At 35.5% G+C, this 26,427-nt stretch overlaps 2 protein-coding genes across 2 annotated transcripts; one reads left to right on the top strand and one right to left on the bottom strand.

The window, feature by feature from the left end:
• Nucleotides 1-9,189: 9,189 nt before the first annotated feature.
• Nucleotides 9,190-13,883, bottom strand: LOC126817275 (zinc finger protein ZFP2). The gene is made up of 2 exons (XM_050544105.2): nucleotides 13,690-13,883; nucleotides 9,190-11,510 (listed from the first exon to the last, which is right to left on the bottom strand). The coding sequence occupies exons 1-2, from the start codon at nucleotides 13,690-13,692 to the stop codon at nucleotides 9,705-9,707; spliced, it is 1,809 nt and encodes a 602-aa protein (XP_050400062.1). The 5' UTR covers nucleotides 13,693-13,883; the 3' UTR covers nucleotides 9,190-9,704.
• A 7,658-nt stretch (nucleotides 13,884-21,541) lies between these two features.
• Nucleotides 21,542-25,045, top strand: LOC126818207 (zinc finger protein 234). The gene is made up of 2 exons (XM_050545478.1): nucleotides 21,542-21,756; nucleotides 23,608-25,045. The coding sequence occupies exons 1-2, from the start codon at nucleotides 21,754-21,756 to the stop codon at nucleotides 24,802-24,804; spliced, it is 1,200 nt and encodes a 399-aa protein (XP_050401435.1). The 5' UTR covers nucleotides 21,542-21,753; the 3' UTR covers nucleotides 24,805-25,045.
• The last annotated feature ends 1,382 nt before the right edge of the window (nucleotides 25,046-26,427 follow it).

Here is a 26,427-nt window from a genome sequence, read left to right as displayed (position 1 = left end):
GCATAGTGTTTTTTTTAGCAGCGGGAAGAAACCCACAATGTTGGGCAGACATTTTTAAAACAGAATATGATCAAATATGTCTATCATTTAATAACTGTCTCCTGCTTGTTTAAACAACCTTTCAGTGTCGATTTATATTTTACTTACCTGTAAGCTTTTAACTTTTCTGATCTGTCTACTTCAGCTGCCCCCAAAACTTTTGTGCCTGTCTCTAACTTAAGTTTTATTTCTAAAATATTGGAGAAATGTATTGCTTCTCAGATAAAGGCCCATCTAGATGATAACTGTTTGTATGAACCATTTCAAAGTGCTTATAAACAATTTCACAGTACTGAAACAGCTTTAACCTGGGTTTCAAATGATATTTTAATGGAAATTGATAATAGAAAATGTACATTTTTAATTTTATCAGATTTATCTGCTGCTTTCGACACGGTAGACCCTTCCATTCTTCTACGTAGACTTCAATTTAAATTCAGTATTTGTGGCTCTGCATTAAATCTTTTAGAAAGCTATCTTGTGGGTCGAAAACAGTGTATTTTAGTTAATTGCAAATCGTGGTCTGAATCTGTTTTGTCATCTGGGATTCCCCAAGGTTCTGTTCTTGGTCCGATTTTATTTACCCTCTATAGGTCACCATTAGGTGATATTGTCAGAAAATATGGTCTCAGCTTTCATTTGTATGCCGATGATACTCAATTATATATTTCATTTACACCTAATTGTCCATCTTCTTTCAATTTATCAAAATTGCAACTTGAGAAGTGTATTAGTGAAATTAGAAAATGGATGTCAACGAACTTTCTAAAATTGAATGATGATAAAACCGAATATTTGTTATTAGGCTCCAGGCATCAATTGAGTAAATTTGCACATGATAACCCCCCTGTTGTAATTGGTAATTGTGATATATTTTCATCTTATTCTACTCGTAATATTGGCGCAATCTTTGATAGTTTTATGCTTATGGGAGCTCAATTAAATAATATTTGTAAATTGTGCTATTTTAATATCAGAAATATAGGTAAAATACGTAAATGTGTAACTGTAGAGGCCACTAAGTCACTTGTTAATTCTCTGGTCACTTCTCGATTAGATAACTTTAATTCACTTTTAGTTGGTTTACCTTTAAAGCTTATAGATAAATTACAAAAAGTACAGAATACTGCAGCTAAGAAATGTGACCACATAACTCATGTTTTATATAATTTACACTGGTTATCTGTTAAATATCGAATTGATTTTAAGATTTTATTACTTACTTTTAAATGTTTAAATAATTTATCTCCTGTTTCCCTCTCAGATCTTTTAGAACATTATACATCTGTCCGAACATTACGTACATCAGATAAACTACTTTTAAAGCCCAAAATTGTTCAACTAGTCTCTTATGGTCAGCGCTCTTTTAGTTATCAAGCACCTGTTTTGTGGAATAATCTACCATTTAGTTTAAGATGTTGTACATCTCTATATTCTTTTAAAAAACAACTTAAAACACATTTATTTAATTATGTCCATAATCTTGTTGTTTATGTATGATTTACTTTGTCACTTTGTAAAGTGCCCCTGAACATGTTATATGAAAGGGTGCACTATAAATATGCTGTAATAATAATAATAATAATAAAGTCTGACTTTTCATCTAGTTGGCAAATAAAGTGCACGAAATCTAACAAAATACCAATTTTACTTTTCTTTTAGTTGAATACAAGGAATTTGTACTGAACTGACTAGAGACATTTGAGCGACATTTTTCGTGCAACGTTTATTATTTGTGAACGCAGCTGCAACAGTCTGATTGGATGATTGAAATTCGGGTCAGCATAGAGTTGGATTTCGGTTGCAAAACAATTGGAAACTTTGAAGATGCCTAACTCATTGGCTGGAATAGCAGAAAAATAGATTTACTCCAGTTAAATTTTCAGAATTGTCTCGGATAGGGCGAGGCCCGATATCCCATGATGATTGATTGATTGATTGTTTGGGATTCAGGTCAGCCACCTAAAGTAGGCTATATTGAACAACATTGAAGTTGCTGTATTCATGGTCTAGATTAGCAGGAAAACACGTTGGTGGCAATTAAATTTTCAAAATTTACTCTCGATGGTCCCGTATCTGTGGACTGTAAACGTTTTGGGCGGGTGACACACAGTAAGATCTGTCCCTCCATCTCTCGCAGATGACATGCGCCGCCATCTGTAAAGGAATCTTTTATGTGCAGGCCAAATTCACCAGAAATGTATAAAACTGGCTATATGACAGTCATCAAGTACCTGCAGCTGAAAGGACTAACCCAAACACAGATACATGCCGATTTGGTCATCATTTCAGGGGATGATGCCTGTGGAATTTAAACATGGTTGTGAGAGCCTAGATGATGGAAGGCCATCAACAGCAACCAATCAAGAAAAGATTACCCAGGACAACAAGGTGATGACTGATGGATGATTGACACCTCGACATATTGTGGGCATAATATGTAAATAAAAAAATTCAGTGGGTTTTTTTTTGGGGGGGGGGGAGGGGGCAATCTGACCAGGGATTGTTTCCAGTCTCCCCGGGATGGTTTGATATGTAATATGGATAAGCCATGTAGATATTAATAGAGCCACATCCACGATCCACGATCGAGTTTCTGACCATTATTTTATCTTTATGCAGCTTGCATATTAACTCACTTTATTGACACCTGTTTTAACGGACATGAAATCTCTCAAGTCAATGAATGAATACAAAATAACTTATACAAGCATTTATTTATATACTATTCAAAAAAAGTAGGGGATATTTGATTTTGGGGGCATAATACTAAAATATGCAAATGACTACGAAAAAAGTCACTATAGAACCTAACAGAAGAAACATTTCCAGTTACATGTGACGCCCAAACGCACCAATAGCTACCGCATGGAATGCAGGTGATGCTTGGGATCATCATGGGGGTCCAACCCAAGATTTGCACGACTCTGACTTTGAATGTTACAGTCATTGTGGCATTGAATTCCAGGGTGGAAACATCAGTTTAATTGTTTTAGTGACCAGAAAACAAATTTTGATATGCGTCGGCTTACCCAAAATGAAAGGTTACGTGCCCTTGGCATGCTACAGATCGGCACAACACAGGCGGTTGTGGCGCGGACGATGAATGTTTCTCAGTCTGTCATAAGCAGGCTATGGTCCAGATACCGTGATACACAATCTGTACAGGACAGACCACGCTCAGGTCGACCAAGGGCGACAACTCAAGCCCAGGATCGATTTATCCGTACCTTGGCCTTGAGAAATCGTGTCATCACAGCAAATCAGATCAGCGCTCGTCTTCAAACAGACACTGGTGTGAGAGTGAGTGGCCAGACGATTCGTAATCGACTGCATAGGGGTCACCTTCGCGCCTGACGTCCTCGCGTGATCCCTTGTTTGAGAGATCATCACATTCAGGCAAGACGTCGTTGGTGTAGGGGTCGTCTACACTGGGATAATCGACGCTGGAGCAATGTGATGTTTTCAGATGAGTCAAGGTTCACTGTTGATTTTTTGGACAGACGTAGGAGGGTGTGGCGTCGTCGAAACGAGCGCTTCCAAGACGTTAACGTCATCAGACATGATCGATTTGGGGGTGGTTCTGTTATGGTGTGGGGAGGCATCACTGTTGCTGGAAGAACGGCTTTACATGTTGTTGCAGGGCGTGTTACAGGCCAGTACTACCGGGGCAACATCTTGGCAGTCCATGTTGTGCCGTTTGCACGACGTCATGGCCGCCGTTTCATCTTCCAGGATGGCAACGCAAGATGTCACAGGGCCAGGATCGTTACAGGTTACCTCCAACAACAGAACATCACCACATTACCTTGGCCAGCACTGAGTCCCGACCTCTCCCTCATCGAGCATGTCTGGGACATGCTTGGACAGAGGTTACGTCAACGTCAACAACGTCCTGCCAATGTTCAAGAACTTGCTGCTGCGTTGCAACAGGAATGGGACAATCTGGACCAAAATGACCTTAGACGTCTCATTAGGAGTATGCCACGTCGGATCATTGCTTGTTTGGCAAACAGAGGAGGATTTACCCGTTACTGACTTGGTTGTGATGCTGTGGTAACTTTGCTGTTTGACCCCGGGTATCATTTTACCCTTATAATGGTCAGTCTGTGCCTTACTTAGTCTAACGATCATTTGGAATAAATCGATGAATGTGAACTTCATTTCATTTTGTCATTTCTTTCTTCGTCAGTTTCATTAGGTGACTTTAATAACACTTAAAAATCAAATATCCCCTACTTTTTTTGAATAGTATATCTTACATAGTATGTATCTTATAATCTTATACTCTGACTGGGTGATATATTTTATACACAGGTGATTACAGCATTTATCATTAAATCTCACACCATATTAATTTCTACATAATCTTAAAATGTTTGAAAGTTCAAACTTCACGATTTTATTTTACTATTTACTATTAGGAGTTCTAACGTGTCTTTGTAGATTACTAATCAGAGTAAATGATTTGTCACAATCTTCACATTAACAACATTTTTCTACAGTATAAGTTCTAATGTGTCTCTGTAGATTACCATTCTCAGTAAATGATTTACTACAAACATCACATTTATATGGTTTTCACCTGTATGAGTTCTGGTGTGGTTCTGTAGAGTACTACTATCAGTAAATGATTTACTACAAACATCACATTTATGAGTTTTCATGTGTGCTTGTAGAGTACTACTCTGAGTAAATGATTTACTACAAACATCACATTTATAAGGTTTTTCACCTGTATGAATTCTCCTGTGTATTTTTAGACAACTATTCTTATTAAACGAAATATTACAAATGTTACATTTATCATGTTGTAAAACAGAATTCTCTTCTTTAACATGTATTTCACAGTGTTTCTCTAAATCAGATTCTAATTTAAATTCTACATCACACAAATTGCACTGATAAACATTTACATCATTAGTTTCCTGTAATATATAAAAGTTACAACATCATTAGTTTCCTGTAATATATAAAAGATGTCATGGTGGCCAAGTGGATAAGAGACTGGCTCGCTAGCCTGGATATCGGGTGTTCGATCTCTGCAGTGGTTCCCCTTGTCAGAGGTGCAGGACGGAAGGCCTGACAAGGACAGTTGTCTAGACGATCGGATGAGACGAAAAACCACGGTCCCGTGTACAAATTGGCATGCACATAAAAGATCCCTTGACAGTTGGAATTCTACATAAGAGTAGACAGTAGTGCCGCTGCCCAGGCAAAATTTCCCTCATAGCACACTGTATGGCGTATGCCCGTCTTCATTAGCCCAGTTTGAAGCAGAACAGTAGGAAGTTAAACCCCATTTCTTTTCTTTTTATATGAATTCTGGAAAACCTTATTTATTTACTAGTATTTTGGTTTTACAGGTATATTGAAAGCAGTCTATTTGATGTCTGTTAAAACCGGAACAGATTAACCGTTTTTGTGTCTGACCTTCCAGGTGGAATCATTAGACTCATGACCTGGTATTGACAACCCCCACCACCTACTGTACCAACTATGCCAGAAGCTACCAATACAACACAACCTTCAAAATCAACAGCACCGGTATCTACATCAAGGACAATTAGATCTAGACGGAAGTTGCAATTACATGTAACAATGTCACGAAACCACACCTCAACTGAGACCAAAAAAGAGGCAAAAAGACAACAAGGGAAAACTGGCCGTGATAATTCTTATCTACTGCTGCAATTGATACACTATTCGACTCTTTGAGCAAGTAAAACTAGGTTCAGTTGCAAATTTTTCAACACATATCATATTTTGCATGGAAATAAGAATGATCCACTACTGTGGCTGGAGCAAGACGGAAGACATCAGTAGTGGAACCATTTCTTATGTCAACATCTGCTTAAGTTTTATCATATTTTGTAAATATTTTCTTTTGTGGGTTGAGTAGGTTATTTTCAACTGAATTCATTCAAATTTTCTACTTCTTTTTATTTTAAATATTAAGTATACTGAAAGAGTTACATCAAAATACAGCATTCAGGGATTATCTCCTCTACAAAATTATTTACAAAATTATAAGTAGGCACTAATACCTTATGGACATTAGTACCTTGTTGACGACTAAACTGATGACGAGTTAGCGTGAGGACTCGACTTTACTCGAACTCAGCTACATTTTGCAGGGAGCAGGTCGTTTCATCCCACTACCGGTTCATCTCGGGCTGTTTCATCCTGGCTGTTTCATCCCAAATTTACACGGGTCCTTTCATCCCACTTATATCGGGTCGTTTCATCCCACAAATTAAAAAACCGATATAACATGAATTTTTAATATTTTATTTATACATTAATACAAAAAACAACATGCCAATGCAATTTTATCATGAATAGTGTCCAACTCCTTCTTTTGCATACGCCTTGGCTTATTTTCCGAATATTTTATTTATACGATGTCAATGCAATTTTAATATGAATAGTGTCCACACCAATTCTCGACACCAATTTCACTAAACTTACATTGCTTACAATCGAGCGATGCTCATAACAAAACATTCAACTATACACTGTATAGTCATTTGCATGCATGTTGGTTTCACTATAACAGGATTGCCAGTGATATAACAGATCAAAGGATAAAATTTCACATATTTCGACATGTGTTATCTTTAGATGTTCAGACTACCTGGCGTCTCAAATAACCCAACGTTAAAAGAAAGCATGCAGTGTCCACCTTACAACACAATGTGTTATGATTCGCATTTTGGTATTCTAAATGAATTCTTATTTGGATTTCTTATATTCTCAGTAAATGATTTACTACAAACATTACATTTATAAGGTTGTTCTCCTGATTGCCCCTGTTGACTAACATGTATTTCATAGTGTTTCTCTAAATCACTTTCTACATTAAATTCTTCATCACACAAATTACACTGATAAACAGTTTCAATATCATCAGTTTTCTCTTCTTTAACATGACAATATTCATCTACATCATCAGTTTTCTCTTCTTTAACATGACAATATTCATCAATATCATCAGTTTTCTCTTCTTCAAAATGACAATATTCATCAATATCATCAGTTTTCTCTTCTTTAACATGACAATATTCGTCTGCATCACCAGTTTTCTCTTCTTTGACAAGGCAATATTCATCTACATTATCAGTTTTCTCTTCTTTAACATGTATTTTGGAATGTTTTTCTAAATCATCATAATGTGAAAAAATCTCATCACATACGACACATTGATGGCAAGTTATAACACCATTAGTTTCCTGTAATATATAAAAGTTATAACATCATCAGTATCCTGCAATATATTAAGGTTATAACATCATCAATATCCTGTAATATATAAAAGTTATAACATCATTAGTTTCCTGTAATATATAAAGGTTATAACATCATCAATATCCTGTAATATATTAAGGTTATAACATCATCAATATCCTGTAATATATAAAGGTTATAACATCATCAATATCCTGTAATATATAAAGGTTATAACATCATCAATATCCTGTAATATATAAAAGTTATAACATCATTATAGCCTAGCAACCAATGTCTATTTTCTGAGTAAGGTAGACCAGTGATGGGATTTCAAATTTTTCTTGTCAGATATTTTTACCAAAAATAAAGGGAAATAACTCTTATCAACATTTAAGCAGGCAGTTTTAGACCACACACAAAAATCATGTGTCAACAAAATATTCATATTCGTACATAATAAAAAAATATGTGCACCTCGTTATATGCCTACAAAATTATGTGATGTCGTAATACGATAGAATAAAAGCATACCGACTACAGTTTCCTGTAATATATAAAAGTTATAACATCATTAGTTTCCTATAATATATAAAAGTTATAACATCATTAGTTTCCTGTAATGTATAAAAGTTATAACATCATTAGTTTGCTGTACTATATAAAAGTTATAACATCATTAGTTTCCTATAATATATAAAAGTTATAACATCATTAGTCTCCTGTAATATATAAAAGTTATAACATCATTAATTTCCTGTAATATATAAAAGTTATAACATCCTTAGTTTCCTGTAATATATAAAAGTTATAACATCGTTAGTTTCCTGTAATATATAAAAGTTATAACATCATTAGTCTCCTGTAATATATAAAAGTTATAACATCATTAGTATCCTGTAATATATAAATGTTATAATATCATTAGCTGCCTGTAATATATAAAAGTTATAACATCATTAGCTTCCTGTAATATATAAAAGTTATAACATCATTAGTATCCTGTAATATATAAAAGTTATAACATCATTAGCTTCCTGTAATATATAAAAGTTATAACATCATTAGTTCCCTGTAATATATAAATGTTATAACATCATTAGTTTATTGTGATATATAAAAGTTATAACATCATTAGCTTCCTGTAATATATAAAAGTTATAACATCATTAGTTTCCTGTCATATATAAATGTTATGAGAGAGAGAGATGGGGTTTAAGTCCACTTGACATAAACTAGGTCATTTCGGGACTAACACATGGTTCAATTTTATTTCAATAATTGTCTTGTGAGTAGGGGTCTTTATCAGTGGGAGGAAACTGGAGGACTCAGAGAAAACCCACGAAGTTGGACAGGCGACCCTACTCCTTGTCACGTACAACCGGGGAATCTGAACCATGGGAGTTGACTCAATGACAGACTGTATGGGAATCCATACAAACTTTCTCGACCAATGCAGGGATTGAACACGCGACCTCCAGGCTAGCGAGCCAGCGTCTTACCCACTTAGCCCCTGGCTAGCGAGCCATCATCTTACCCACTTAGCCACCGTGGCTAGTGAGGCAGCATCTTATCCACCGTGGCTAGCAAGCCAGCATCTTACCTACCGTGGCTAGCGAGCCAGCATTTTAGCCACTTAGCAACTCCACATTATCCGAACAACTATTTGTACCATAATCTTGAAATGAAATGAAATGGAGTTTAACGTCCTACTGTTCTGCTCCTAACCTGGGCTAATGAAGACGGGCATACGCTATACAGTGTGCTATGAGGGAAATTTTCCCCGGACAGCGGCACTACGGCCTACTCTTATATCGAATTCCAACTGCCAAGGGATCTTTTACGTGCACGCCAATGTGTACACGGGACCTCGGTTTTCCGTCCCATCCGAACGACTAGACAGCTTTCCTTGTCAGCCCCTCCGCCCTGCATCACTGACATGGGAGAACCACGCCGGAAAATCTGGATGGACTTTCTCGGCCAATGCAGGGATAGAACACCCGACCTCCAGGCTAGCGAGCTAGCGTCTTACCCACTTAGCCACGTGATCCCCGTACCATAATCTTATACTAAAATTAAAAGGGGTTTAACGTCCTACTGTTCTGTTTCGAACTGGGCTAATAAAGACAGTGTGCTATGAGGGAAATTTTGCCCAGGCAGCGGCACTACAGCCTACTCTTATACCGAATTCCAACTGTCAAGGCATCTTTTACGTGCACGCCAATGTGAATCTTATACCACAAATGAGTCGAACTGTAACTACATTGATATTCTACAGGTTTTATTTTACTATTTACAATGTGATTTCTGGTGTGACTGTAATTGATTTACTATGGTTTTTCCCTTTCATTCTTCTCATGTGATTTCTGGTGTGGCTGAAGACAATAGTTCTAGCTTCACTGTAAATGATTTATTATGGTTTTTCCCTTTCATTCTTCTCATGTGATTTCTGGTGTGGCTGAAGACAATAGTTCTAGCTTCACTGTAAATGATTTATTATGGTTTTTCCCTTTCATTCTTCTCATGTGTTTCTGTAGACCACATTGCGTAGTAAATGATTTATCACAAACATCACATTTATATGGCTTTAATCCAGTATGAAGCGTCATGTGTATCTTCTTATAACTACCCCGAGTGAATGATTTATTACAAACATCGCATTTATAGGGTTTTTCACCGGTATGAAGGGTCATATGCCTCGCCTTATAACTACTTCTGATAAATGATTTATTACAAACATCACATTTGAAAGGTTTATTTCTAGTATGAACCTCGCCAGTATGAATTCTCATGTGCTCACGAAAATGACCCTTCTCTCTAAATGATTTACCACAAACATCACATTTATAAGGTTTTAATCCAGTGTGAATTCTGAGATGTGTCTTTAGATGACTGGGGTTAGAAAATGATTTACTGCAAACATCACATCTATAAGGTTTTTCGCCAGTATGACTTCGCATGTGTAACTGTAGTCTACTGTTGGAAATAAATGATTTACCACAAACATCACATTTACATGGCCTTACTCCGGTGTGAATAGTCATGTGTGACTGTAGTCTACTGTTTGTAATAAATGATTTACCACAAAAATGACACACATGGGTTTTTTCATCAGTATGCATTTTCATGTGATATCGCAGAGAGCTATGCATGGTGAATGATTTACAACAAACCTCACATTTATATGATATTTCTTCAGTATGAATCAACATATGTCTTTGAAGGTGACGTTTTTGTCCAAATAATTTACCACAAATATCACATTTATAGGGTGTTTCTCCGGTATGAAGTCTAATATGTGAGTGTAGACTAGTTTTAGTGGTGAATGATTTACTACAAACATCACATTTATATGGTTTTACACCGGTATGAATTCTCCTGTGGTTCTGTAAAGTAGAATTTTGAGCAAATGATTTACCACAATCATCACAATTAAAGTCTTTTATTCCTGTATGTGTTCTCATGTGTGACTGTAGATAAGTATTCCTTATAAATGATTTACTACAAACATCACATTTATATGGCTTGTCACCAGTATGAATTTTCATGTGTGTCTTTAGATTACCGTTCCTGGTGAATGATTTACTACAGACTTCACATTGATATGATTTGTCTACAGAAAGTTGAAGTTGACACTCTTCTACGTATGATTTATTACAAGACGTTTCTTCAGAATGTTGAAGCTGACACTCTTCTATGTATAATTTACTACAAGAGGTTTCTTCAGAATGTTGAAGCTGACACTCTTTTACGGATGATTTACTACAAGAGTTTTCTTTAGAATGAGTTTTCATGTGCTGCTGTAGACCATTACTATGAATAAATGATTTACCACAAACATCACATTTACAAGTTCTCTCGCCAGTATGAATTCTCATATGAATTTGCAAGCAATAACTTTTAACAAAGCATTTACCACAAATGTGACATTTCTTAGATCCATCTCGGCTTTGTATCTCAGTTTTCTCTTCTTGAACATGACAATATTCATCTACATCATCAGTTTTCTCTTCTTCAAAATGAACATCATAATATTCAACTACATCATCAGTTTTTTCTTCTTTAACATGACAATATTCATCAACATCATCTGTTTTCTCTTCTTTAACATGACAATATTCATCTACATCATCCACTTTCTCTTCTTTAATATGTACTTTGGAATGTTTTTCTATATCATCATATTCTTTATAAATCTCGTCACAAACAACACATTGATGGACAGTTATAACATCATCAGTTTCCTGTAATATATAAAAGTTATAACATCATTAGTTTCCTGTAATATATAAAAGTTATAACATCATTAGTTTCCTGTAATATATAAATGTTATTACATCATTAGTTTCCTGTAATATATAAAAGTTATATCATCATTAGTTTCCTGTAATATATAAAAGTTATAACATCATCAGTTTCCTGTAATATATAAAAGTTATAACATCATTAGTGTCCAGTAATATATAAAAGTTTCCTGTAATATATAAAAGTTATAACATCATTAGTGTCCAGTAATATATAAAAGTTATAACAGCAATATGTGGCGGTATCACAAAAAATGCTAGCAGTATCAAAGATATGTGTTATTATACACTAAAAGGAGCTAAAATCGCTAATGTTCGTGACCTAGAAATTGACACAAAAGAGTCGCAATGAATATATATAAACTGATTAACATTCAATCGTTTGTTTTTACTCTAATTTCTGGTCAGTAATGTTTGGCGAAACACGCCAGAAGTCTCAATCGAATGGCAACCTCTAGTGTGTGGTTATTCCAGTCTACACTGATAGTATTTATTGCGCATGCTCTTCAGATAAGAATATGACGTCACCGTTTGACATGACTTGTGGAATATGTCCTTCTTCGAGTCCCTCGTTACAAATAGCGCTGAAACGCATTATGGTAAACGACTTGTGTACCATTGGTAAAATGTTTAAATATTGCATATCAGAAACCCATCTTTTCCCGTTAAGATCACAACATCAATGTTGATTTAAATTGACAAATAATTTGGGTTTGCAATGTTGAAGACTTTAGATGATAATGAATTAGGGACTTGGCTACTTTAATTTACTTCTCGGTGCTAAAATTTGAGGTTTGTCATAGACAGAAATATTGACAAGTCTAGTTAAGTCGTCCTCAAATATCAAAACACATTAGTTTAGTCATTAACACGGCATTGGTTGATTTGTCCACACAATCATAGTGACTAAGCTTGTTAACTCATCCAGGAGGAAACTCGGCCATATGAAAAGTAGAGTTACATGGAAATCGTACAGAAATATCAAAATACATTAGAAATAACAACATATCACGCTGTAGTTTAGTTGAAAACCGTTAAATGGTAACTTTAATAATCTTGTAAATTCATACAGAGTAGATCCAGAAAGTTGCCTTTGTAAAAATAGATCGAATGGCAAATGAAGATGATCCAAGCAATTAGCATATTTACCAGTAATTTTGATAACCCCATAAACTTAACCAACTTAACACAAGCACAAAAATACAAATGGTGCTGTTCAGACTTACTTGTCGACTTTTCGGGCTCAGTCTGGCGACGTTTCAGACTCGGATGAATAATCAAAAGACTGTTGAACATTTATGTGATATATTTGTAACCATTGTTTTTTTCTATTTTATGTGAGGCCGATAGTTGTCTTTTGTTTTATTTAATTGATTGGCGATTGTTGAGACTGCTTATAAATATGGAAGGGTATCGCAGCCAATATTAAATGCTCTGCGACAATGTCGTTTCCATTGATTATATGTAAAAGGTACAATATACAAAGTCCTAATACCGATAATGATAAAGTCAAAATACCTCTAATGCAAGAGTTAACTGTAAAACGTCAAATGTTAAGTGTTAAATGTTTTGTGGGAAAATGCTTTTTTTGACGTGTCTACATTTTACATTTCTTTCATTACATTTTACATTTGCGCTCTGCCACATCCCATTTGTCCTTCACGCTTTCTACATAGCAGCTTTCGCACAGCATCAACATGCATATGCAAATGTAGGATATCACGTGACTTATTAACATATACGGAAACTTGGCACACTATAAATATGACTGTGCCACCTTTTACTAATAATATTTGGAAACCCTATTTAATTACCTTTCGGAAAATATTTAGTTGGATGTCCACAATTTTGTAAGATAATGCGAAATTACAACTCTATTCTGAGCTAAAGGAATGGATAAAAAATAATATTTTCTACTTTCATTTGATAGACGTAAAGTTGGATTTTATTGGTTGATAAAAATAGATGAGTTTGGACGACTGTTGTTGGCAAAATTCTGAATAGGTTGCCAACGAACAGGTTGCCAGATGGATCGGTCGAATAGGTCGCCAATTTGTGTTCGGTGGAACTAGTGTGGGTGCGAAAGTGAAATACACAAGTGATATGGGCGACATCTTACCATTATGCTGTTATGACCTTCAATTGATGATGTTTACAGCTGAGCTCTACGGATACAAGTTCATTTAACTCCTGAAAAGAGCGTCAGTCGTCTGGTAAACAATATTAGCCAGTGGTGAAGTTTACAATGTCAACATTCACAGAAGAGAAGTGAGATTGCATAAAGAAAACCGCCTTTCTTCCCTATCCCAAGTTCATTTCCGGAACAAAATGGAGATGGTTGTATATTGAAATAAGACGCGAATCTATCCCACCCGAATAACTCATTTGATACTGTATTAATATTGGCAGGGATCATGATGTGTAGTAATTTTGCTGTTGACCGTAACACATACGCTACTATTGAACGGGGCCCAGTTTCAACAGCCGGAACTACGGAACTATAACAGACCAAAGCTAACCAAACCACACAACAAAGATCCCGTATTTCTACGCTGGTATATAAATAGATTTGACTTGTCTGCGATATCACTTCGGTGGAAGCGGACGTTTAATAAAGCTATTTCACACACAATAGATTTAAACCATTATCGTTTTCTGCATTTGATGTTATTTGGAATGCAAAGAATACATTTTCATTATTCAGTTTCCTTGTATGTATAATATATGTGTATGTTTGTTTTGTCTATTGTCATTTAAAGACAGAATTGTAAACAGGCTGCAAAGCCTAATTTTTCACCCTTTTGAAAATAAAGAATTTATTATTATTATTATTATTACCGTCTGCTAATCAGCCTGTTTTTTTAACTATGGAAAAACTACATGACACAGAAATTAATTACGGTAATTGGATTACCTTTTTAGACATTACTCAGTAGCCAAGTTTGCTGAAAATACAATATTGGTAGTACGGATAAACTTTTAAATTTATTGTTACATTTATTTAAATTATTCTTCCGAGATAATTAGGATATTCAAAATAAAAGTTAATTGTTCCTTTTAGTTCCTTTATCCAATTGTTTTTAGCAATCTAAGTGTAAAGGGTGGCATTTGTGAGCGTGTGTTCGCATTTCCGAATACAATTCATTAGCACGTTGTTGATAAATTTACACAGTAGCAGTCCACATGTCAGGGTATTCGTTTAGTTCTTAATGGTCTCGGTTGGAAAATTGTCTTGGCTTTTTTGGACGATACGATGGTCATGGGTAAAAATGTAGATGACCATTTAACAAACCTAAGATTGGTATTTGATCGATTCCGGCAATATGGCATGGAATTGAAGCCTAAAAAATGCGAATTGTTTCAGCAGGAAGTCGAATTCCTGGGTCGAATGGTCAGTCAAAATGGTCTAAAAGCAGGTAATAATTTAACCAAAACCGTCGAAAAATTGATGGTTCCCACTGGTACTAAAGAAGTCAAATCCTTCTTGGGCTTTGCAAACTATCACAGAACCTTTATCAAAGATATAGGGGTGATAAACAACAGATTGAGTTTGATCATGCTAAATTGGAGATTGGGATATCTCCGGAATTATACATAAATAAATGGAAATGTCTTTTTAAGACTTCCTCCATACCGATTCCCGATTGATAGATACATGTACTTAGATCTGTGTATAGTAGGAACCCTTGTGATTAACCGTTTATACAGAACAATCTATTTTATTTTTAAGATATAAATGTACATAACATGTGCTTGTAAGTATTGACGTAAATAACAGTGTATTATTTTATAGTTGCAATTTCATATTTTTAAGTTATATTTTTAAAATTTATTAAAATAAAGCCTTAAAATAGATGGTATCTATTAACAGTCCTACCTTGTTAAAGAATAATCCTATTAATCCTATAATTCACTATTGTCAGTTGAGAAATTGGCAAAAATATCATTTTCAACTTCAAATGCCAACGTTTGAAGATAGCTATTCCATGGGGGGGGAATAGAAAAACAAGGGAGGTAATTGTGTTATTATTTCCGGGGTCAAATGATCTTTAAGTGGGAGAATAATACCTATGATCGTATAATAGTTAGTTGACAACCTATTGAGCAAAATACATTGAAATAATTATGTTTTGACTTTCTTAGAAAATATGAAATTATCGCTTTAAAAAAAAAAAATAAATAAAGTATAGGTGTTATTTAATTAAAATGTTCAATGTTTATTTTTGTATAGTTTTACACACTTGTCAACCAATTTAGTCTATATCAGACAGGTCTCGGCTACTTGATTATATACATTTATCAGAATATATAGATATCAGCCCTACATTTGATTGTGGCAACTCCTTTACTAGCGTTGCCTACGGAAAATGATACCTCCATTATAGACTGTGATGCCAGCATCAATGTTGTGGCTAACGAATTATCACAGATACAAAACGGCCAAGAAAGAATTATCGCTTATAGCAGTTTTTCCCTTCCGCCTGAGCAGTGTCGTTACTGTACAAAAAGACAAGAACTTTTGGCAATTGTACGGTTGACGAGACAATTTCGACAACTCGCCCGCTGGGTAGAGCAATTAGGTCAATATTTCTTGACGATCGTACACCGTCAAGCGAATTTACATTCCCTTTCCATTCACTTGATTTAATATTTGTTTATTTGGTGCAATGTCTATTTTCTGTCTTGTCCGCAGGTTTATCTTGTAGATTGTACAGTTGCACATGTAGTATATTGTTTGTATGAATGTATTGAGTTGTCTATGTAATATGTATTATTGAATGTAGATGACTATGTCTAAGTGTATATGTATGCATGCTGCCCTTCATGGACGTTTTGATGCAATAAACATCTTATCTTATCTTATCTATCAACCCAGATGCTTTAAGCTGCATGAAATTAAGGGATAAACCATGCAACGATTTTAATATAGGCGTCCAATTAACAGATCTAGTGTGTGGCGGCTGTTGCTATTGTCAAAGAGCTCATAGGAATTGGATAGAATTCTGTACAAATGTCGACGATGCAGCTATGGCGGGTGTGGCGCCAGGCAGGGTAAGTTTACTCTTCCGGACACCTGTTACCACTGTTTGTCGTGTATTTTGTACACGGTGAACAGTCCATATGCTGATTACACTATTTTGCCTTATTGCACTATTTTGCCTTATTGCACTATTTTGCCTATACCGTTTTTTTAGAACTTTGAATTTTGTCTAATGGTTTGGATTGTTCGTACTTGGTTTTATTTTATTTACTGTAATATGAATGTATATAAACTGATATACATTCAATGGTTTCCGTTTTTAATTCTAATTTCAAATCAGGTATGTTCCGCGAAATAAGCCCGCAGTCTCAATCGAATGCAAATTTCTAGCGCCTGGTTATTCCAGTCTACATACGCCGTTTGGTTTGGTGCAATATGTCTAGCCTCGTTCCTCGAGTCACTTGCTAGAACTGGGGCTGAAACGCATTATGGTTTGGATTGTTCGTACTTGGTTTTATTTTATTACCGTTACCCTACAAGTCCCGTATAAAAAGCAATTTATTGTTAGACAAAAATGAAAGCGAATATGACCCCGTTAGTATAATGGTTACAGGGTACCCGAACGACCCCCGGATAAACGCTGTAACTATTGATGAAGTGGAGAATAATAACGTAGTAGTCGAGGGGATTTCCCTAAGTGACTATTTAATGATCTAGACTTAGAGATTATTCTGACTTGGCTGAATTCGGGAATCGAACCAGAAGAAAACGATTTAACCTTAAAAAATCCAGCGGTAAAACATTACTGGATTAATCGTAATTTATTTCTTTTGGATAATGGTGTTCTTCGCGTAAAACGACCTAGTAATTTTTCAAATAATCGGTTGGTTGTACCGGAAGAATTAAAGATTGAAATTTGTCGACTATGTCACAATATTCCGTCGTCAGGTCACCAGGGTATTCGTATCAAACAACAGTTTTATTGGTATGGCATGACGGAGTATGTCCGTGCCTATGTCGCGTCTTCTGGTACGTGTAATATCAATAAAGATATGCCGGCAAAAGCCCGTTATAAATTGAAAAGATATGCGGGTTCGCCGATGGAGAGAGTGCACCTAAATTTCTTAGGGCCGTTACGCTGGCGGGTAATGAGTATATCTTGATGATTGTTGACCAATTTTCAAAGTGGGTTACCGCCACAAACTACGGCGGTTACTGCCAAGGCAACAGTGAACGAATTCTTTTCGCGTTTTTGAATGTCCGTTTCAAGTTTTTACGGACCAGTGGAGAAATTTCGAAAGCAATTTATTCACCACCTTTTGCAAAGTACTACAAATACATAAGGGTCGCACTACACCTTATAGACCGTCATGTAACGGACAAGTTGAACGTTATAATCGTACTCTCATGGAAGCAGTAAAGTATTATATAGTCAGTTGTCAAAATGATTGGGATACCTATTCACCGCAACTTGCGAGTGCTTTACGATCTATAGTGTTAATACGGCTAAATTAATAAGTTAAGACGAGAGGTCAATCACCCCGCTGACCTTACGTACAGTTCAATATATTATATTCTGTAATTTTCTTAAAATCCTGTTTTCTCTCTTAACAACATCTTCTAGAGTGGGTGGACTTGTGGGAGCAAGGGATCTTCGTATTCTCCTTGGATCGGTTGGGTCAGTACGAAAACGAATACAAAACCGTCATCGATTCGTGTGTACCTGTGACGTCAAGCTGTACATCGGAGAGAGAGAGAAATGGGGTTTAACATCCCCTCGCACCCCCCCCCCCCCGGCTACATGGGTGTTAGGCCAGTGAAAAACGATACGCGTGTGGAGCAGGGTTCTCGTAAGTATTCAAACGAAAATGTTCATTGTCTCATATATCGAATTTGTCACAATTTTTCCAGGCCTTATGTTGATTGTGTAAATGTGTAGAATGTGCCCAAATACAATGTGGCGTCGTAATCGACCCAGGTATTAGTAACGTAATCATTAAATTCATCGGCGTTGGTGATGTTTGGAGTTTCCTCTATTATTGACATCCAGGTTTCCTGTACCAAATGGGCTGGTAGTAATGCTAAGCCTGCAACTCTCCTAATCCAAGTCCGAAATTCTTCATCTTCTTTGCATTGTACTGCAAGTCCTAAAGCTTGAACTTTACGCCAAATACATTGCGAAAAATGAAAAAAAAACACCCTTTTACACCCACATCAAATTCGACAGTAGCAGCTTGGATTGCAGGTAGTTCAAAATCTGTTTGAATGGTGGCTGGCATTAAAGGTTGATTTCAATTTTTCAAACAGGCGGCAGTAGGTTTGTCTTCTCCGATCTGGTAGTAACGCAAACACAAGTGGATACATCAAATTTCCATCTCTAGCATGAATGATATACAGTTGGTTCCATAACAAAGGACATGCTGAAAAGGTACTATCCATATACACTATTCAAAAAAAGTAGGGGATATTTGATTTTGGGGGCATAATACTAAAATATGCAAATGACTACGAAAAAAGTCACTATAGAACCTAACAGAAGAAACATTTCCAGTTACATGTGACGCCCAAACGCACCAATAGCTACCGCATGGAATATTGTCATATTAAAGAAGAGAAAACTGATGATATAGATGAATATTGTCGTGTTAAAGAAGAGAAAATTGATGATGTAGATGAATATTGTCATGTTAAAGAAGAGAAAACTGAAGATATTGAAACTGTTTATCAGTGTAATTTGTGTGATGAAGAATTTAATTTAGAAACTGATTTAGAAAAACACTGTGAAAAAATTCACATGAGAAATCATACAGGTGAAAAACCTTATAAATGTAATGTTTGTAGTAAATCATTTACTGATAGTACTGGTCTCCACCAACACAGGAAAATTCATACTGGAGAAAGCCATTATAAATGTGATGTTTGTAGTAAATCATTTGCTCAGAATTGTAATTTACTAGCACATATCAGAACTCATACAGGTGAAAAACCATATAAATGTGATTTTTGTGGTAAATCATTCACCAGAAGAACTTACCTGAAGAGCCACACAAGAACACATGCAAGCGCAAGGCCACAATAAATCATATACAGTGTATTTCAATCTGATTAAAACACAGATCCTATTTTGTTTTGGTTTTTATGGCTCAAAATTTTGTTTTACTTGTTTTTACTTAACTCGGATCTGGAAGAGTTTTAATAGAAATCTTATAGCGAAGTGGGGTGGGTTTTCTGTTCAATAACAACGAGCATGTTGAGAAGGTGTCAAAGTTACGGATCATTTATAGCATGCCTCTGTTCAATAACAACGAGCATGTTGAGAAGGTGTCAAAGTTACGGATCATTTTTAGCATGCCCCTGTGGTTAAACCTGTCCACTCATGAAAGCCTATAAAATAACTTTAACAATTTTAATGTGAATCATTAATTAATGTTCAGGGCCCTGTTTCACGAAATCTTAACTAAAGATAAAATCCAAATTTTAGTAGATACTTCAATTGTGATTGGCTAAGCACTAAAATCAATCTAATATTATCCAATCAAATTACTAAAATTTGGATTTATCTTAGTTAAAATATCGTGAAACAGGCCCCTGTTCTCTTATTTGGCGGTCTCTTACTATTCTGAAATTTGACAACCCGACAAAAGCAACATTTACACTTGGTCGCAATAAGGTTGCCGTTCGGTGCCAGGCCGTGATAAATTTCAAGAATTTACCGATTTAATTTACTCTACTCTACATTAACTGGTTTTGGAACCGGGTCAGGCACGGCAAACGTGGAACTCTTCGCAGATAAATTTTAATGTGACATTTCGATAATTATGAAGTTTTAAAGTAATTTCATGTACTGTAATTAAATTTATTCAGAGAATAAATTATCCCAAAATACATGTTCATCTTTCAGATAAGTGTCTATTATTGGTTAAACTGAGGGCCTGACAAGGACAGCTGTCTAGTCCTTCGGATGAGACGAAAAACCGAGGTCCCGTGTATACATTGGAATGCACGTAAAAGATCCCTTGGCAGTTGGAATTCGATATAAGAGTAGGCGATAGTGCCGCTGCCCGGACAAAATTTCCCTCATAGCACACTGTATGGCGTATGCCCGTCTTCATTAGCCCAGCATAGGAGCAGAACAGTAGGACGTTAAACCCCATTTCATTTCATTTCCATATAAATAATGGACAGTTTCATAAATAATAAACAATTGTTTAAGACAAGTGTACATTCTCCTATATACTGGTTAAAAACATGATTTAGTTTGGTCAAAGTTTGCGGGAGAAAGAGGTCAAGGTTCATTTTGCGCAGCCGTACTGAATACCGTTTGCAGACCAGTTAGCATTTACACTACAAAAATTTAATCGTGCTGTGCCGAGACCATCTCACTTCTGTTGGCCAAATTGGCATGGTACTCAATACGGCACGCTTATTTTTGACACGTTGGGTCCACCAGTTTCCTCTCATTGGACCTAGGATTAAGGTTGTAAATGTCAGAAATGGAATCTGTGCCCCCCCCCCCCCAAACTGCAAAACATATGTATTGACACCAAACACTACTACTTAATCAAAATCGTCCCATTTTCCCATCAAAAATGGCCACCATCTTGGAAATATCTTCATGAAGTGATGGAATAAAGTCTGAAATATAGCCATGACCCCAGTCAATATTGATACAGTGCCAAATTACAGTGGATACATGTATGTAGATAATTATAAAAGTTGAAAATAAAAAATAAGTTGGAATATTGTCGCAAAATGGCTACCCTTCAAATATTGGCATTCCATACTATGACGACCTACTCAGAAAAAAATGTCAACATTGTTTTTTTGTCATCTAATTTCAAAACCTACAAAATAAAGCTTGTTTCACGATTTCTTCCCCAAGACAGGCGGATTTATAGTAAAGAACGGACTATTATGAGTTATTCGTGTGGGATAGATTCGCATCTTCATTCAATATACAACTATTTCAATGTTGTTCCGGAAATGAACATGGGATAGCGAAGGAAGGCGGTTTTCTTTATTCCATCTCACTTCGATTGTTAAACCCCAACCGACTAATCGTGATTAACAGATGACCGACCTTGTTTTGAGGAGTTAAATCAACTTGTAACTGTAGACCTCAGCTGTAAACATCAACTGGCTAATATTGTTTACTAGACGACCGACCTGTACACATCAACAATCAACCGTGATGACGGCATAATGGTAAGTTGTCAGCGATATCACTTGATGTAGCCAGCCTCACGCAAACTTGTCCTCAGTTTAGGCTTCCACTAGGGGTTTCAAGTCAAAGTTTCAAATGACAGAAAAAATTTGTTTTTAAATATTTTGTGAAAATATACATAAAATGCTACCCGAATTTTTTTATTTCATCAAAATATTCTAATTACTGTCTGAACCATGGTAAATTATAAACGGATTTCTTCGATTGTGAACAAACTACTGGATAATTGTTATTAAAAACTTGCCTATGTGTTTGAAATCCACTGCACAATTAAATATCCCAACCAAAACAAAAGTTCACTTTTGAAAAGTCAATGTTTTTGCTTGTATTTTTGACAGTGTCCATCACAACATTACACATGTTACGTGATGAGCTAAACCATCATAATATGTTGAAGGGGGTACAGGTTGACAAATTTTGACAATCACGTGTGTTGTAATCAAAACAGCGCACGACCTTTTCAACCGTTTGAGTTTGGGCAACAAAATAGCAACTGAAGACAACTGGAAACGATTGTCAGTCTACTAAATTTTTATATCACCGATTATGCGAATACTCGTAAATATAAAACAGTAGGACGTTAAACCCCATTTCATTTCATTTCGTAAATATAATATTGTTTATCACCCCATAATTTCACCTCTGTATATAATCGTATGGATACATTGCCTTGTGAATTTCAAAATGAAGCCGGGAATTTACAAAATAATTGTGTTACCGATCACGCACGATTATAAAATTCTGAACAGTTTGTGCACACCGGAAATAATATTCAGAGAGAAATAGAAAGACATGGAACTATCTGCTGATAATTAAACCGATGTGCGGTATGATTAATTTTTGATAATAGTTTTTGGTATTTATATAAAAAAAAACAACATTCAATGATTCAATGGCCTCGGCTATTAATTTTGCCGTGGCAAATGTAATATACATCGGCATTTACCTCAGCTACAGCAGATTACTAAGGTTAATTGACAGGACTGCTTAAGTTCATCGGGAAATATTAAAAATATTCAAGGGTGAGATTCAAGGTCAGTAAAACAAATGCAGTTCAAAAGAAATAATTCCACCAAACTCTCTAACCAAATAATTATGTTTGTAAACGCCCAAACTCATTACTGGGTCTGAGACCAATAGCTTATTCATACACAAAATTTGAATTGTCGTAAAAGAGCCAAACACTGTTATGATAGACAAGCCTTGGTTTGACCCCCTTATACGAAATGATCTATCCCGATAAGTGACGTAATTAGCTTCCATTTTGGTATTTCTCGGTGTCAAAGTTTGTGATGAGTTCAATTTTATGAGAGAGAACTTTTTTTTATTCGCTTGGATATATAGTTGTACAATGGATTTTATATAACCGGAGGTAATTTCAAACACACGGGTAAGTTTATAATAAACAAAGTAGAGTAGTTTGTTCATAATCGAAGAAATCCGTTTATAATTTACCACGGTTCAGACAGTAGATCCAAAGTTATGGAATTTTAAAATCCGAGATCGACATCAATAATGTAATCAAAATGCTTTATACCAGTCAATGCGTGGCATGGCACCAAAATAAGTGCTTTTCAGTCATATCTGAGTGACGTCATAAGCGGTATTTCTAGATAGCATGTTATAACTGCTCCAAAAGTGTCTTAGCGAGGACTAGCAGGCTTAATCTGACGCGTGGGGGTCAAATCTAAATTTACTGTGCGATTTTTTATTCTACCGTGTGTTTTACGCAGATAGGTCTTTGTTAAGGGTAGGTCTTTATACATGGATTTATACGAGATGTAGTTACATATATGCGCTTTTATACGTATTTCATTTCTTATATATTACAGGAAACTAATGATGTTATAACATTTCATCAGTGTACAATATGTGATGAGATTTTTCAACAATTTGATGATTTAGAAAGTCACTACAAAGTCCATGTTAAAGAAGAGAAAACTGATGATGTAGATGGATATTGTCATGTTCAATTTAATGTTAAAGCAGAGAAAACTGATGACGTAGATGAATATTGTCATGCTAAAGAAGAGAAAACTGAAGATATTGAAACTGTTTATCAGTGTAATTTGTGTGATGAAGAATTTAAATTAGAATCTGATTTAGAAAAACACTGTGAAATACATGTTAGCGATGGGGAGTCTGTTTTACAACATGGTAAAAATTCAGAGACAAGTTTAAGCCAGAATACTGAAAAAGAGAAGCACAATTCACAAGAGTTTAAGAAGTGTGATGTTCACATCCGAATCCATACCGGTGCAAAACCTTATAAATGTGATGTTTGCAGTAAATCATTTACTACCAGTAGTTGTCTCCAAACACACATGAGAAGTCATACAGGTGAGAGACCTTATAAATGTGATGTTTGTAGTAAATCATTTACTGATAGTAGTCATCTACAGAGACACATGAGAATTCATACTGGGGACAAACCTTATCCATGTGATGTTTGTAGTAAATCATTTATTGACAGCAGCGGTCTAAAGCAACACATACGAATTCATACTGGAGAAACTTCTTTTAAATGTGATGTTTGTTATAAGTCATACACCAGAAGCCGTGATCTACAGAAACATTTTAGAATTCATACAGGTCAAAATCTCTGTACATGTGGTGTTTGTGGTAAATCATTTACTCACAATAGTCTTCTTCAGAGACATACTAGAATTCATAGTGGAGAAAAACACTTTATGTGTGATGTTTGTGGTAAATCATTTACTAACAGTAGTCATCTACAGAGACATATCAGAATTCATACAGGTGATAAACCTTATAAATGTGATGTTTGTAGTAAAACATTTTCTGATACTAGTGGTCTCCACCAACACACAAGGACTCATACAGGCGTAAAACCATTTACATGTGATTTCTGTGGTAAATCATTTTCTGATCCTAGTGGTCTGCAGCAACACAGGAGAATTCACACTGGTCAAAAACCTTATAAATGTGATGTTTGTAGTAAATCATTTATAAACAGTGGTCATCTTAAGAGACATGTCAGAATTCATACTGGAAAAAAACCCTTTTAAATGTCTGCTGTAAATCATTTACTCAGAGTAGTAATGTACAACACACATGCGAATTCATACTGGGGAAACCCTTTTAAATGTGATGTTTGTAGTAAATCATTTCCTCAGAGTAGTAATGTACAACACACATGAGAATTCATACTGGAAAAAAAAAACCTTTTAAATGTGATGTTTGTAGTAAATCATTTTCTGATTGTAGTGCTATGTAGCATCACAAACTGATGCTGGAGGAAAAAAAAAAAACAACCCTTATGTGATGTTTGTATTAAATCATTCACCAAAAGAACACACAAGGAACGATAAGGCAACGATAAATTATTTACAGTGTAGTTAGGGCTGTTGTTTTCAATTACACCAGAAATTATGTTTCAACTTTTTCGAGTAATCTAAGCTGGCCATGAATCATATGTTTCCACGAGGACCCCATATGATCACTACAAAGTTTCAGAATTTTCCCCATCAAAATTAGGGTAGTATCGCAATTTTGAATTTCCCGCTAAATATACTAAACAGCAAAAAAATGTCAGTACGACACCTTACTAGAGAACACCTTACTAAATGGATCAAAGCAATTTTATGTGAACAGTATGTTGACACATTAGTGATTAATTCATCACAATTCCAAGACATTACGAGAGGGTTTAGAGTCTGTACACAGTCTATACATGTACATCAGTATCTGGTGTGTCCACCACGAGTGTCAATAACAGCAGCGCAGCGTCTGTACATGGAGTGGATCAGACGATTGATGAACGCCATTGGCACCTGGAACCACACTCTCAGAAATGCCTGCCGTAATCCATCGGCTGTGTTTGATCTTGGTACGTAGTTATGAAATCTCCTCGGAATTTCATCATAAAGATGTTCAATCAGGTTTAAGTCTGGACTAAGGGCTGGCCAGTACTTAATGTTGGTACCGTTAAGCTGTAGAAATATACAATAAAAACATTTGGCAAGTTTAATGCAATGCATCTATTCAGAGTAACTACCAACCTGATGTTTCTTTTGCTGCTTAGAATATAAGCAAGCAAATGTCAGACTATATTTTTCCCACTGATGTGAGGCCATCATATTTATTGTATTTCATTCAATTTCTATACTGATCAGTTATCAAATTTTCCGTTCACCCCAAATTTTCCCCGCCAATATTCAACTCTGTTCACACTAGGCCACGATGAATTTTTCCCACATTAAAGGCTCAATATCACTCTTGTTGTATATGAATAATATGTCCCAATCTTTATTCTGGTCAACAAATTGTACTATTTTAGAATATTTCAATTAATTGATGATACAAATTTCATCTTAACACACCTTATTTAAAAATTTTGAAAAATTCAACATAATGGTTTGAAACGTCTAACATAAACCTTTTCCAATGAAACTTCGATTTAAAAATGTTTTCGAACCCTCTGGACAAGTAAAATAGGATGTAATGGATAATTTACACAACAGGTAGGACACTTAAACATCTAGTACTTAGATAGAGATATTATTTATTTTCTGGAGCTTTCAAGCCAGCAAGAGTGTTATTGTCCCTTTAAATTCCGGAGGAATATCATATTGGCTGAGACGTCTAAAACTCGATTTGACAGTAAGAAGATGTTTTTCGTGCAGATGTGT

Source organism: Patella vulgata, chromosome 1, assembly GCF_932274485.2.
Source record: "Patella vulgata chromosome 1, xgPatVulg1.2, whole genome shotgun sequence".
Taxonomy (NCBI): Eukaryota; Metazoa; Mollusca; class Gastropoda; family Patellidae; genus Patella; species Patella vulgata.
The sequence above is the reverse complement of the archived record's forward strand: the minus strand, read 5'-3'. Positions and strand labels throughout refer to the sequence as shown.